The sequence below is a fragment of the Polyodon spathula genome, chromosome 12, assembly GCF_017654505.1.
Source record: "Polyodon spathula isolate WHYD16114869_AA chromosome 12, ASM1765450v1, whole genome shotgun sequence".
Taxonomy (NCBI): domain Eukaryota; kingdom Metazoa; phylum Chordata; class Actinopteri; order Acipenseriformes; family Polyodontidae; genus Polyodon; species Polyodon spathula.
Window position 1 is genome coordinate 18,769,144 of NC_054545.1, and position 13,761 is coordinate 18,782,904.

At 46.0% G+C, this 13,761-nt stretch overlaps 1 protein-coding gene across 3 annotated transcripts in view; it reads left to right on the forward strand.

Annotated features, from left to right (window-relative positions):
- stard9 (StAR-related lipid transfer (START) domain containing 9) overlaps positions 1 to 13,761 on the forward strand; it is a 96,066-nt gene that overhangs the window by 73,555 nt on the left and 8,750 nt on the right. For all 3 annotated transcript variants that reach the window (XM_041265119.1, XM_041265121.1, XM_041265120.1), the window contains exons 23-25: positions 113 to 575; positions 1,878 to 11,951; positions 12,489 to 12,692. In XM_041265119.1, the coding sequence (XP_041121053.1) occupies positions 113 to 575; positions 1,878 to 11,951; positions 12,489 to 12,692 (10,741 nt within the window). The remainder of the gene's footprint in view (positions 1 to 112; positions 576 to 1,877; positions 11,952 to 12,488; positions 12,693 to 13,761) is intronic.

A 13,761-nucleotide genomic window follows, 5' to 3' on the forward strand; every position in this document is an offset into this window, starting at 1 on the left:
AACTATTGCTGAACATATTAATTATGGTCACCTTTCGTTTCACTACTATATTAAACCATGGTGATAATATTTTATATATTTATTATATATATTACTATTTTATTCTCTGCAGACCAGCAGTGGCTGCTGCAGGAGAAACAGCGCCTGGCGTCTCTGACGCCGAAGGAGAGGAGGGACCTAGCGGTGCAGACAGACCCGGCCTCGAGCTCCGAGTCGGGGGTGCAGCTCTTCATGGAGGCTGCTGGCTGCGGGCCCTCTCTGCAGGACAGGAAGAGGCTGGTTCAGCAGGAGCTGCTCCGTAGCCATGCGCTGAGGAGAGCTGAGAGGAGGATCCGCCGCAAGAGGGTGCGCTTCCAGCTGGAGAGGATCAGCAGGAAGCAGCATCTCCTCGAGGCCAAGAGGGAACTGCAACAGCTGGAGGAGAGGGACAGGGACAGGGACAGCCTCGGAGAGCAGCAGCTCCCAGCTTTGGCAAAGGGCCGGCGCAGGGGCAGCTTCCCCACCCCCAGCAGGAGACACTCCTTCTCAGCCGACCTGCTCTCCCGACTTTACCCCCAGCACATACCTATCTACAGGTGAGCATTCAGCACTGGGTGCAATACCTTTAGAACAGTTTACCACAGTAATTCTGCAGTTTGCTGTTTTTTTCCCATGTTTACACTATGTAATAGCTATGCTTTTTTATGGTTGTGCATGCTTTGTTTATACATGCTTTACCATGCTTGGATATTTGCCTGTGCTTTATCATGATCTCATTTTCCTTTTAATCTGCTTTACTACCGTTTCTCAACTTTTATAGGGAGACTTCAATGCTTATGAGGGTAACCAAGAGCATAACAAGCATTTTCTTAGCTTTCCACAAGTCCCTTGTCATTTTTAGACTGTAGTAGTGAACCCTGTTTATCTCACTACAATACTATACCACTGGTGCTGTACACTCCTGTTCTGTTTAGCTGGTATTACAGGGATATATGTAAGACTTCTATTGCATAGCATTTTCACCCATTTCAGGTTTTAATGCAAGCTTAATGTATAGGGAACAAGCTCAGATGTGTCTTTGATTAAAATAGTAAATCCAGGAATGGATCAAACTGCTATGCTACTGCTATTGTCATCCCTGTTTTGGGACCCCTTCCCTGAGCATTCTGATTCAATGCAGCTCATAGGATTGGTGTAAGAATTGAACAAGGACAGCAGATCCTCATGAAGATTATTCCTGATTTTACAATATATGTGCCGCGTCACAGTCACCCAGCATCATCAGTAATGTGTGTTTCAGTGCCTACTTCTAACTTACTCCTGATCTACTCCAGATACTCTACTCCAACTGTGAGACATACAGATACTGTAGTTGTAATTTGACATAGTCCTCCACATAGAGGGGTCTGATGGAGCGCTGCCAGAATTGGTGGATATCTAGAGGCTCAGTCATCTCACAAATAGAGTGGAGGGGAGCTTCACAATGCCGGACGTGCAGCAGGTTTGCACTGTTGTCAATACATGTAATCCGCATTGAATGTCATTGTGGAAATTAATTCCATTGATTCATGTAAATGCTCATAATTGCGATCTCTGTCTATATAAGAAAGAATGTTAAGAAATAATTAAATGAATATCATTTTCCAATGCACATTTCGCCATGGACATACAGAGACATCCACTGCTTACTTGTCAGGTCATCAGGTGCAGAAAAAGTGTTGATCAAATATATTGTCTGTATACAGCTGCACTGAAACAATGGAGATCGCTGGTTACTGCATGCTTAAATTAAATAACACAAATATCTACTTCAAAAAAGGTAGATTTATTTAAGACTCTTTTTCCTAAAAGATATTTCAAGGTTCCTGCCTTTCTTTTCTCATTCCTTTTCTCCTCAGCCATTTCCTGAAGCAGAAAAAATCACCTGAAGCATCTGCCTGGTCCAGAAACTGGTGCACCCGGATCCCTCGAAAATGCCTGTCAGAGGAATGCCTCCCGGCCGCAAGGGTTAGAAAGGGGACAAGAGTTTATACAGGTCATCGCCATTCAAGACACAAATCAGGCTCAGTGGAAAACCTGAAGATGCCTGACATTAAACTGAGTCTTTCAGCGCCTGACTTTCACACGTGGACTAACAAAGACCAACCCAGAATATGCACCACCACCGCTGCAATTACACACAGAATACATGAATCCCAGCAGCCAAGTTCTAGTGCTTCAGGTCAGTCCAAGAACAAAGACAGCACTGCATCCAACAGCAGAAGATCAAAACCTCTGGGAAAATCATCACTTGAACCAAAGGGCTCTGCAAAAATCAATAGAGGTTTAAAACGAATAAAAATGCTGATTTCTCAATCCGTTAGCCCGGGAATTAAAACTGTCCTAGCTGGGATGTTTAGAAAGCCCCCTTCAGGTTGGGCAGGGAGAGCAACTAAAAGTTCAAAAAAGGCAGCCACCAGATTGTCCTGCAGCCTGGAAAGGAGTGCAATGAAGGAGCGTCCCATCAAAATGGCCTCGTCCTTTGAGGGTCTTGACCAGCTTGGCAAGTCCATATCTGGCTGCAGCCAGGAGAGAAAGTGGCACAGCGCAGAAGTCCTGAGCGATGGGATCAAGCAGACAGCTGATAGGCTGCTGTACGGCTGGGAGGAAGACTGTGAATCCTCAGACTCTGACAACCTGTCCTCGCTCGATTCTCTGTCCTCGGCCTACACCAAAGCGTTGACTGAGCAGCTAATGCAGGAGGAGACAGCTGAGCCTGAGCTGAGTGATGGAGCGAGCGATGACAGCCAGATGTCTCAGGACTCCCTGGCAGGGACTGGGAGTGGAAAGAAGCTTATAGATTCACCCAAGGTGGCAGTACAAAGCTTGCAGAGATTAAGGCTGTTTAATAACCCCAGTTCTCCTGGAAACTGGCTCGACAAATGGGGAAGGAGCGTCTCTTTAGATAGCCTGGCTGATGGCGAGGCGGAAGAAACAGAAGACCGCTCACCCCGGGGCTCTGGAACTTCAGATGAGATTCCAGCTGAGATTTACTGGAAGCTCCAGAGCCCTAGAACACAAGATGTGCACAACACAGTGCTGCATAAACCACATGGGGGGAGTGAAGAGAAGGGAATGGAAATGGAGACATTGTTGAAGGGAGGAAACCTGGAGAGCCCTCCTGTAATGGATGACAGTCCTCACTTGGGAGATCCGCTTTCCTCTGATCAGACACACTCCAGAGAAAGAGCAGTTTCCCTGTCTCTCACTGACGCATGGTCCTCTTGTGAGTCATCTGAGAGTCCCCGGATGCTCAAAGACTCGCTGAATAAAAGCCAATGGCTTCATACAAAACAGGCTCTCTTCAAAACTCCCAGTAAGGTTGACGGATCAAAACAGAAGGCAGACAACAGATATTCCAAGTGCAGCCCAGATCTGTCAGCTACAGGGAAAGGGCTAGAAAGTGAAACAAGCTCATGCATCAGTACCTTAAACCAGCAGTCAAGCCAAGGTGAAAGGAACTACTGGATTTTAAATGGCACATGTGTTGAAAACAAGGTTCACCCTGGACAGCCCATCACAGTTATCAGTGCTGCTAAATCCAACACACTCGGTTCAGATGCTAGGAGGAATGAGAGTTGTTTGGCTGTCACTTCAGCATGCAGCTTAAGAAGTGAGGCAGAGGTGGAAAGCCAGGATGCTATATCACACTGGATTGGGTCTCCTGGTTCAACAGTTTTCAACCGCCTTGATGGAAGAAAGCAGGACATAAACATCCCATCACCAACCAGTAGGAATAAAAGCCCAGTCACTTTTGAGCCAGACTTGGTTGAGCATCTCCAGACTACACCAGACAAGGATCCAGTTGTCTCTGGCAGCAATGTTACAGACTTGGAGAGTACCAACCATTTCTCGCCAGGTTATCCTGAAGAGAGACTTTCTTTAGTGGAAGGGAACCACGTTCATGCAGAGCCGAACAAAAGTGTATCCAGTGAAGAGGTTTGCGTTAATGAACAGGAGGGTATAATCAGAGACAGCAACTTATCCAGTACCTCTGCAACTGCTGCACAAGTTCAAGAGCTAACACAGTTAATTTTGGTGCCAGTTAACACCCAACACTCATTGGACGAAGGGATGAGAAAAGATGGGGTTGATACCTCTCCATCCTTCTCAGAACAGGAGACTCAGAGCAGCCCTGCTATTGGAGACTTAAAGCACAGCGTGAAGGCCAAGTCTAGCTGCATTTCAGGCAGTACCTGTCCCAGTGCCGGACCCAATCTGCAGGTTAGGTCAGTCCAGTTTAGGAAAGACAGTGGTTACACCTCTTCAGAAGCACCTTTGGAAGTCCATGCTGCTATGGGGGACAAGCTGATTCCAAACAAGGAGAGTCTGAGTTCTGCAGGAACTTTACTGAACAATGCCGGGAATCACAGCTTACAAGCTGCTGTTTTTGAAACTTTCCCTGCAGATCCAGCCCTGGTCCCAGACCTTGGAATCACCAATGAGGAAAAAACGTTTAGTTTAGCTGGGGAAGATACAGAAGAGCTGATTTCGAATCCCTCGGCTGAGAACGAGAACAATGGCTTTCCAGATTTAAAACCAAACCATGGAACAACAGTGCAAACAGATTTCCTGCAAGAACAGCAAATAGCCAGGCCCAACACAGGTCAACCCACTGAAGAATTCAGCAGTACCAGCATTAGAGCTGAGGTTTCAGACATGACGAACACCCCAGAGAGGGCAACATGGGAAGAACAGGGTTCAAGAGGAGTGGGAGTGGGGCAGAGGAAAGACAGCATAGCCACAGAGCTTCAAAATGATATCAAACTTCAAATGAACAGAACACAACTTGAATGCAGTTCAGTCCAAGTGTCAGATCAGAGAACCGCTGTACACAGCACCAATCCAAGTCTGGATGCTGACCCAGAGCCATTACAGAAAGAAAAAGAAAGAGGAATGGAAATAGAGGAAGGCAGTTTGGAAACTGGCATGACTGATGAAGGCTTTAATGAGGGGTCAAGGGACAATGTCAGTGACAGGGACAATCAAGTTGACCTCAATGTACCGAAAGATACTATCAAAAAGCAAATCGAGCCATCTGAATTTAGAAAAGACATATGCGCTGTAAAAATGAAGGATGTCCATTTAACAGCACCAACTTGTAAAAGCCACATTTCTGATTTAGATATTAAGGAAAGCAGGGAGGATGAGAGGAGTGATAATGAGACAGAGCTTAGGCAAAAAAGAGAGAGAATAAACAGTCCTGAGGGAGTGAGACTGGAAGACACAGAGAATGTCAGACCTAGAAGGGGAGTGGAGAGAAACCAGCAAGCGGTCCGAAGAGAGGGGAAAAGAGTTCTGAAAGAAGGGAAGAAAGCAGATGGTTGGTCTATGGTTCATGGAATGTCAACGGGGGAAACCGCACAGTGTAGCTCTGCATTGAGAGAGAATGATGTACCAGACTGTGAAGAGGACAGGGAAAGTGAGGTTCAGAAGGTTACGAATGAAGCAAGTAAGCATAGAGATAGTGGAGTCTTTGATGTAGAGGAAAGGCATAGTACCATTAGAGAAGGGGAAAAAGGAGCAGACATTCCAAATCAAACAGAGAATGAAGCAGCTGATGCTCTCGGCAACAGTAAAGTCAGAAAGCATCATCATTCTGCCAGGTACAGTCTGATACCTACAGGAGAATATAAATTGGACCACATTGGGCTGCTGCATGCAAACCATGAGGGCAGAAAGGCAGCAGAAGTACGTGAAATGAATGAGAGAGATCCTAAACAGCATGCTGATGTTGAACCAGGAACATTGAATTCCACTGACACAAATCAAGCGGTCTTACAATTCATCCACAAAGGTAACATGAGCCCACAGAGAGACAGCAGACCTACAATGGCCGCTAGAACTAATAAGACACACCACGTGACTCGATCCGATATTCCAAAAGGCTTACAAGGCCGGCCCATTGAGGTCTGCACTCAAGGAACAAATGGCCTACTGAAAATAAAAGTGGAAGGAACACAAAGCAGTAACAGAGACAGACACTGCGGGAAGCGTGTGTCTGAATCCATGATGAAATCCAGGACTCCTGGTGGTAATGTCACCAGGCAAGCTTGCAGTGATAGTGCAGAGGCTTCTCATTTGGATCTGGATGTCTCCTCCAAAACTGGTGCCAAAAAAAGGTACACCTTTAGCGTACTCAAAGAAACAAACAGTGCAACTCCCATAGACAAGAATGCTGAAAGCAGAACCAGTACTTTAAGGGATGGGGCAGAAGAGGACTCCAGTGCATCTCTTATTGCAGCAGAAGATGTTCCCTTGACACCTGGCCATATGGAAAATCATGATGTTGGCTTGATGTCATCAACGAATTGGCTTGAAAACACTGGAGGTGACACCTTAGAATTTCCAGAAACTCATTCCGAGGGTAATGAAACTGAAGAGCTTTTAATTAGAAAACATCTTACAGAAAAACCTGCAAGGCCAGGATCTAACAATCTCGTCAGCTCACCACTCCCATTCCCAAGCTTCAGTGCATCTTCAGAAGGAATGGGCTTGCTGTTGAATCCTGACCAACTGAATACTTGCAAACCGGCAGTTCTGAAAGACAACTATGTCAGAATTGACATGGCAAAGTTTTGCCTTGATTCTAACAAACAGTCCCGCTTTCCACCCTGCTCCCAGAATCCCGAGAGAGTGAGAGAGACAGAGGAAAATAAGGAAGGATATGTTGCCCAGACTAAAGCTCAAAAAATCTACCCTGGTCCAAGCCAGTGCAACACAAGAGAGACTAGTATGGAAAGACTAAAGTATGCACAGATTGGAGATACTGACAGCTTCCACTGTGGTGTGTATAAGGAAGAATCTGAAGAAATAGAAGCGGTTGCCCAAGGAGAAATGGAGGGTTCTACCATTCAGATTTTGGGTAATATGACTTCAGAAAAGATAGGCACAAAACAATGCCATTACAGCACCCAAATTCCTAGAATAGCAGAAGATGATGCTGATTTTGTGGAATGGACAAATGATAGCCATGAGAGAGCAGGGGCAAGCAATAAAACTAGTTTGAAAATGGAGAGAACAAAAATATTCAATCACAGAGACCGAAGACATCAGAAAGACGTCACAGAGCCTTCACTGGAACCAGAGGAGAACTACTTGGAAAACATTTCCAGACCATCCAAAGAGAAATACTCCCCTCCAGAAAGAGGGGTTAAGGACAGTGTAAAAAAAGACTCCCAAACTACAACCCCAGGGGTCTACAAAATACAGATGGACCCTGGTGCCCAAGATTATTTTGACATAAGGATGTCTAACTGGACCGTTCAACATGGTCAGCCAGTCCAGTATGTACAGTCTTCAGATTTCAGCAGGCATGAAGTTAGGTCCAATACAGAGATGGGCAGAGGAACTGAATCCAGTGATCAAAGTGTGGCATTTGGAACTCCGGCTGAGAAAGACCCTCCTGTCAGTTTAAACCGCAAGGGTGCAGTTGCAATCCAGACTGTCTCTGATGTGGAATTAACACACAGGCCATTGGAGGCTGGGTCTGACAAAGTCTACCGGCATGAACAATTAGAAGAGCTGCATGAGACCACAGGACTGCTTAAAGATTCTGCAGATGTGTCACTTTGTGGCAGTGAAACTGACCAGAACAAAGCACCAGAATCTCTCATTTCACTTGCTGGAATTTTGAAAAAGAGGTCTAGGTCATCTCTAGTTGTTGGTGCCGCCATCGTTGAGGAGGGACACAATGAGAACACTGCTTCTAGTCATTCAGGTTCCCAGTCAATTGCACCAAAAGGAGGGGTGTGCAAAGGTGAGGGAAAAGAGGGAGAAGAACTGGCAAGTGGAGATATAGTTCTGATAGTCAACCCCAAAGAGTGCCAGGAATATACAACAGTATATAGTGCTCATAAGACTTGCTCAGAAGAGCAACACAGTCCCACATTAACAGACAAGTCTGCTGGGAGTAAACATGTAGAAGGACCAGTTAATATATCAGCTGCTCTGACCTCATCCGAAGGAATTGGTAAACAACAAATCAGCTGTGGAACACCTGGAGCTGAATCCCGAGAGCAAGGTGTTCAGAATCTGTCCTCCTCCAAGGAGCAGAGACAAACTGATCTTCCAACCGCAGTATTAACGGAAATAGCTGTGACTCAGGATTACAGGAGGGGCAACGTTTCAGTCGGCTGCACAAGTGCAGTGGGGTTCATAGAACTTCCACTGGCTGAAGGAAACAGTGGTAAAGATGTTGAGGCCGACAGTGTTGATATTCGGGTAATACAAAGATCCGCTGGCATCAAGTTCAGTAGTAACCAGGACCCTGTGTTTTCTACAATGCTTTCCCCACAAGCTTTAGGGGAGATGCATGAGCAACAAAAGATAACTGCGAAACAAGCCACGCAGAAACATCGAGAATTGGAAGCTGATGGGAAAATTAGAGTTCCATACACACACATCCAATACCCTACTGTGTGCGGGGCAACGGTTGGAAGCCCTAGAGTGGCCACAACCTCAGCCCCATCTTTCGTTTACAGAAGCAGCTCACTGGAAGACCTCGAGTCCCTCTCGGTCCCTGAATTCACTGTTAGTGACCCCACAAATGAAGACTCTTCCAGTACAGATGACAGGGGATCCTTTTGGGATAATGGAGACAAAGCAACTGTGGACAAGAACCAGAAGAAAAAACAGAAACTTAGAAGAGGAAAACCACAACCACCTCCTCCAGAAAGTTATAATTCTTCTAGCTCCACTTCACAAGACACCACATACAGCTCATCTCTGGAACAAAGTGGCGAGCATCTCAGGAGATCTCCAGACAGACCCTCAGCATCCTCACCCAGGCAGAGAGGGAACAAGCACAGTGGACACTCCAGGTTAGAAAACAGCAATGAAGAGCACAGGGCCCATTCACAGAAGTACAGGTTATCAGCCCAATTAATGGCTGGGTTGCCTTCTGATGCTGAACATGGTGTTGAAACCACTGCTAACTTCCATCAAGGCTTCAGAGGGATGCATGCTCAGTCTAATGGGGAATTTCATTTGAGCAATTCTCCAATGCCCCCAGATGATGATACAAGTTATCCACCGCTTGGTGTCCTAAAGGAGGCCAAAACCAGCCTTAAATCACCAAGACATCAAGGAAAACTTTTCAAGAAGAATACAAAGACATCATGCAACGAAGACCCAGAGTGCACAAGTTCCAGGCCTCTGACTAGATGTCCCAGTGGTGCAAAGGTCATAACCCATTACAGTACAGGAGAAGGAGCACAAGTTCCTTTTCTCAGTCACCACAGGAGACACTCTAGACCATCTACCAGGAAAGAACGATGCCACCCTCAGGGAGGAACCTCAGGCCTGCATGATGAGAAAGAGATGATGCACTTTGGTTCCAGTGACATCAACCCCTATGTCCACCCATGGCAACAGGAAGAGACCACCAGAGTTGGCTGGAAACATCACGTGTTTGGAAGTGCTGGTGACATCTCCTGCCAGCCACCTGTCCAAGATGGCAGCAACCAGAGAGTAATGAGATGCTCCAGTGTGGATAACGGCTTGAACATTCAGAACTCACCCTTATGTTCCCACTTGAGCTCTTATGCCAATGCACGAGCGGTATCCAGCACTTTAAGCAGTGTGGAGGACTTCCGGGGACAAGATTCGTTTGAGACAGAGTATAATTCCCACCAGCATAGCCACCCTAGACCCAGAGATGCACTGAATTTAGAGAGCAGGTTGTCTTCCTATCGAATTCCTCAAGCAGCTCTTGGCAACAGCAGTGTTCAAGTGGATGAAATAATGCTACTGTACCCTTCTGAACCAAAGTCAACAGTTAAATCGTTATCTGAAGTTACCCTAACTGTGACCTGTGACCAGGGCACCCAGACATCAGCTGGGGTGAGACATAGAAAGGTAAACCGGCACAGAAGAAGCAGCACACAGGTTCCTGTTTCCAGAAAAGAAGTTGAAGAAAATGTGGCTCAGCGACCTACATCATGGGCAAGCTTGCAGAACATGTCCATCCATCTCTCCCAGCTGCTTCACAACACCTCAGATCTTCTGGGCAACCTCCACAGCCTGGGAGCTGGGGAACCTCAGCTGCATTCCATCAGACTGCTCCGGTCTAATACACCGGATTCCTCACATAGCTACATACTTTCGAACGGAAGGAGAAAGATGGACAGCTGCACTCAGACATCTGTGGATGTTGGAATTCAGACAGATTATTTGTACCAGGCAATGATCAAACAACACCTGCCAGTCGAGGACACAAAGAGACCACAAGAAGTCAATGTAATAGTCAAAGTGGTTGGTTCTGATATTCTAAACATATCTCAGGTGAATAAGGACATCACATTAACCTTATTGGAGAGGGAGAGAAAGGCAGCTGTAAAGATGCAAAGCATGCCGGACCTCAGAATTGGCAATGCAAGTGTTTTACAGACATCGGTTGAACCCCACCATTCTGCAGATGCTTCCCCTGTTTGTGTTCGAGCTTCAACACCATCTCTGGAGTCTGATCAGAATAGTGCCCCCATCATCTTTGGACTTTCTCCTTTTGGGTCTCCTTCCAGCCTCCCTGGGCAAAGCAGTTCCACAAGTAACCTGGTCCGGGGCTGCTCCATCAGCAGCCCGCAGCTCTCTAGACTGGAGAACCAGGCGTTCCAGGAGGGAGACACTAATGGGGATTGCAGTCCTTCCAGCAAAGCCAAAGCTCAATCTAAACAAGTTCAAGTGGTGGATCGTGCTACGTCTCCCATTTTGACGCTGGAGGCTGGAATAAGTAGTCCTGTTGCCAGAAGCAAATCCACCCAGTGTCTCACAGATGGGGAGAATACAGAACTCCAAGAAGACTTCCTAGATGGACAAAGAAAATATCAATCTTCTTTTAGGTATGGTGTCCAGGAGCCAAGAGACAGTCACTGTGAACAGACAGAATCAGAAGATGGCTTGGAAAGAGACAATTGTTTCATTACAACTAGCAGGAGAGCCAACAGAGTTGTGGCTAATGTTGGAAAAGTTAGCGTCGTTAGTGAACCACGGATGAGGGGGAGAAAAAGCTATCCCCTGAAACCGGCGCCTTCTAGCATGGAAGATGTCCGTAATTCAGCTGGATCCAAATATTTTGTGGATAGGAGTGGGAGGCAGATACCAGTGAAAATGGAGTGGCAGTCAAGCTCGGAAGAAATAAATCTCAGGAAATCCTCCTCAGTTCAACACCTCCCTGGATCTTGTTCTTCCACCTTTAACAGGTTGCAAGGCTGTGCAATAAGCACTCAGGAAAACACTTCCACACAGACCCATGAAGGCTCTTTAAGAATCAGGACCCCATGCAAGACTATTGCAGCACACTACCTAACTGCTTCTGATGGTTGTGAGGGCTGGAACGGATCTGCAAGCTGTCACAATCAGTCTCCCGATCCTTATCCTTTTGAACCTTCCGAATTGAGTGAGATGACTGTCCAACTTCAGGAAGACAACGATGATGCCACATCAGTAGCTCCTAGCGAGTGCAACACAGAAGTCCTCCTCAATATAAACCCGCTAGTTGACGATCCACAAAAGACTTCTCATAACCAGGGCAAATGCAGGGTGCCTGAAGATCTACCCATGCACAACAAATTCAGCAACTGGTCAGGCGTTCATTTCTGCCAGCCCTCTCGTTTAAGCAGCGCTGCAGTTGGGACAGCCAGTGGATCTCAGACACAGAAGATGAAGAGGCTGTCTCAAGGCGAGCCAATGGAGAATGACTCGGAGTTTAGGGCATACGAGGGAGAAAGAATGAGGGAGATCGAGAAACTGAGGAGAGAGCGTGCTGAGATTATGTCTGGAGTCCGTTTGGAGATGAACCCTCATCAGCTGACCGTGGAACTCACTGAGGCCAAGCTGAACTATGGGCTAGGGGAGACAGACACCCTTCTCAAGCTGCATTCGGGGGCGGGGCAGGAGACAGGCGGAGTGACAATTAAACAGCAGCTGTATGACAGGTAGGCAACTTCAGCTACAACCTTGGATTCCAAAGGTCTTATGCTATGATGTATATCATGAAAAAAACAGGAAACCTAATGACAGAAAGATAATACTGCACTTAGAAATAAGATGACCCACCCCCACTAAAACCAGACTGAGTGTGTGATTTAACAAACAACCATTCTACCAGTATTTAACCTTTTTTTTAAGTCTCCAGTTTTAGACTCTGTTCCTGTAAATGATGTTTCCTGTTTGGGTGGCTTCCTCTTTGTTGTGCCACTCTTTGTTGGGTCTGTCATACAAAAGTGTGAGAGACATTAAATCTAAATAAATAGCAGACAAAAACACAATAAACACAATTTCTTTTTATAGAATGCGCTTTTGTTTTGTCATTTCTATTCTGAGTGCGAGATCTATACCCTCAGTAAAGTTACAAGTGTAGTACTAATAGGGGACATGACTTCTAAAATTCATTACAACATTCATCTCGCTGGCCCTACACGGGGGAAGCAGATCACATACTGTACAAACCCTTTGCTGCTGTCTGTCCCCAGGCACATGAAGAGCATCGAGGGGCTGCGCCGGATGAGGGAGGCGCGGCTGCAGAGCTGCAGGAGAGCGCGTAGCCTGAGCCCCAACAAACACCCAGCGCTGTGTGCAGGGACCCGGGGAGAACCTGCCTCGCGGGACCCAGACCTGCCCAGCAAGCGCAGGGAGTATCTGCAGCAGCTTCGCCAGGGCGTGGTGGAGAGCACCAGGTAGGGGAGGGCAGACCGTTCACATTAGAAATACACAGGAAATATACATGAACAAACAGACATGGAAGCTAGCTTGAGATTTTAAAGTTGTCCGTTTAAGAAGTAATCGGGTAAACAACGTTACAGTGTGTATTTAAATACAGTTGCATTTACTATGAGTTGCTCCCAGCAAGCAACAAGCCACAGCCACTCTGAGAGTCTGGAGGGGACTGATGCCGTTTAAAATGTGAAGGTGCAGAGGGGGATTATTGTATAAGACAATACAAGTAGGCAGTTTTATTAAAATATTTTAGTTTTTCTTTTCAGAAGAGCAGTACATTAAAGCTGCAGTATATTATTTAAATAAGTACTTAAACACATTTGCATATCTGCATTTAAATGAACAATTCATTCAGCAGAGAGAAGTTCTAGACAATTAGTAGTCCTCTACCACCAAAGTATAGGGACTGATTTGCATTAAACCCATTTAATAAGTGCAATAACACACTTGAAGGCATGGGTTGTACAGATGCAGCCCACTTCTCTGGTGCCTTATCATGTGTTATTGCTCACTTATATATATGAATCATATCATATTGTAGGCTGCAACAGTCTTGCAACATGTGGTAGCATGTCATCCAGTGTTACTCTAATATTTAACCCTTTGCAGTCCATTTATTCAGCGCTTGTCAGGCGCGTCAGGTCCAGTTTATTTTCACACGTGCTGTTTATTTTACACGTGCTGTTTTAAATGGTTTTTTTTTTTTTCAGAGTAAAACAAGTTTAAAAGGCATTGAATCGTAAAAGGACAGTCAGTACTGTATCTCCAGCCAAGCCCCACCCCTTGTTCACTGTATTTTTCACATACCTCTACAGATGTGCATACTGATAAATCCTCTCCTGATCACGTTTTTCATGAAATTCCTCAGTAATGCAATCCAAGTCATTATTTTATTACTGTAACATCTCAAAAAGCTTGGTAAACGTCTGTGATATTCTTTGAGCGCTGGATGCAGAAGCAGCTACCTCCTTTGCTATGTCCGTGTTATCTCTGTAGTGGATGGGGCTATGAGATACGCCTGTTTTTTCC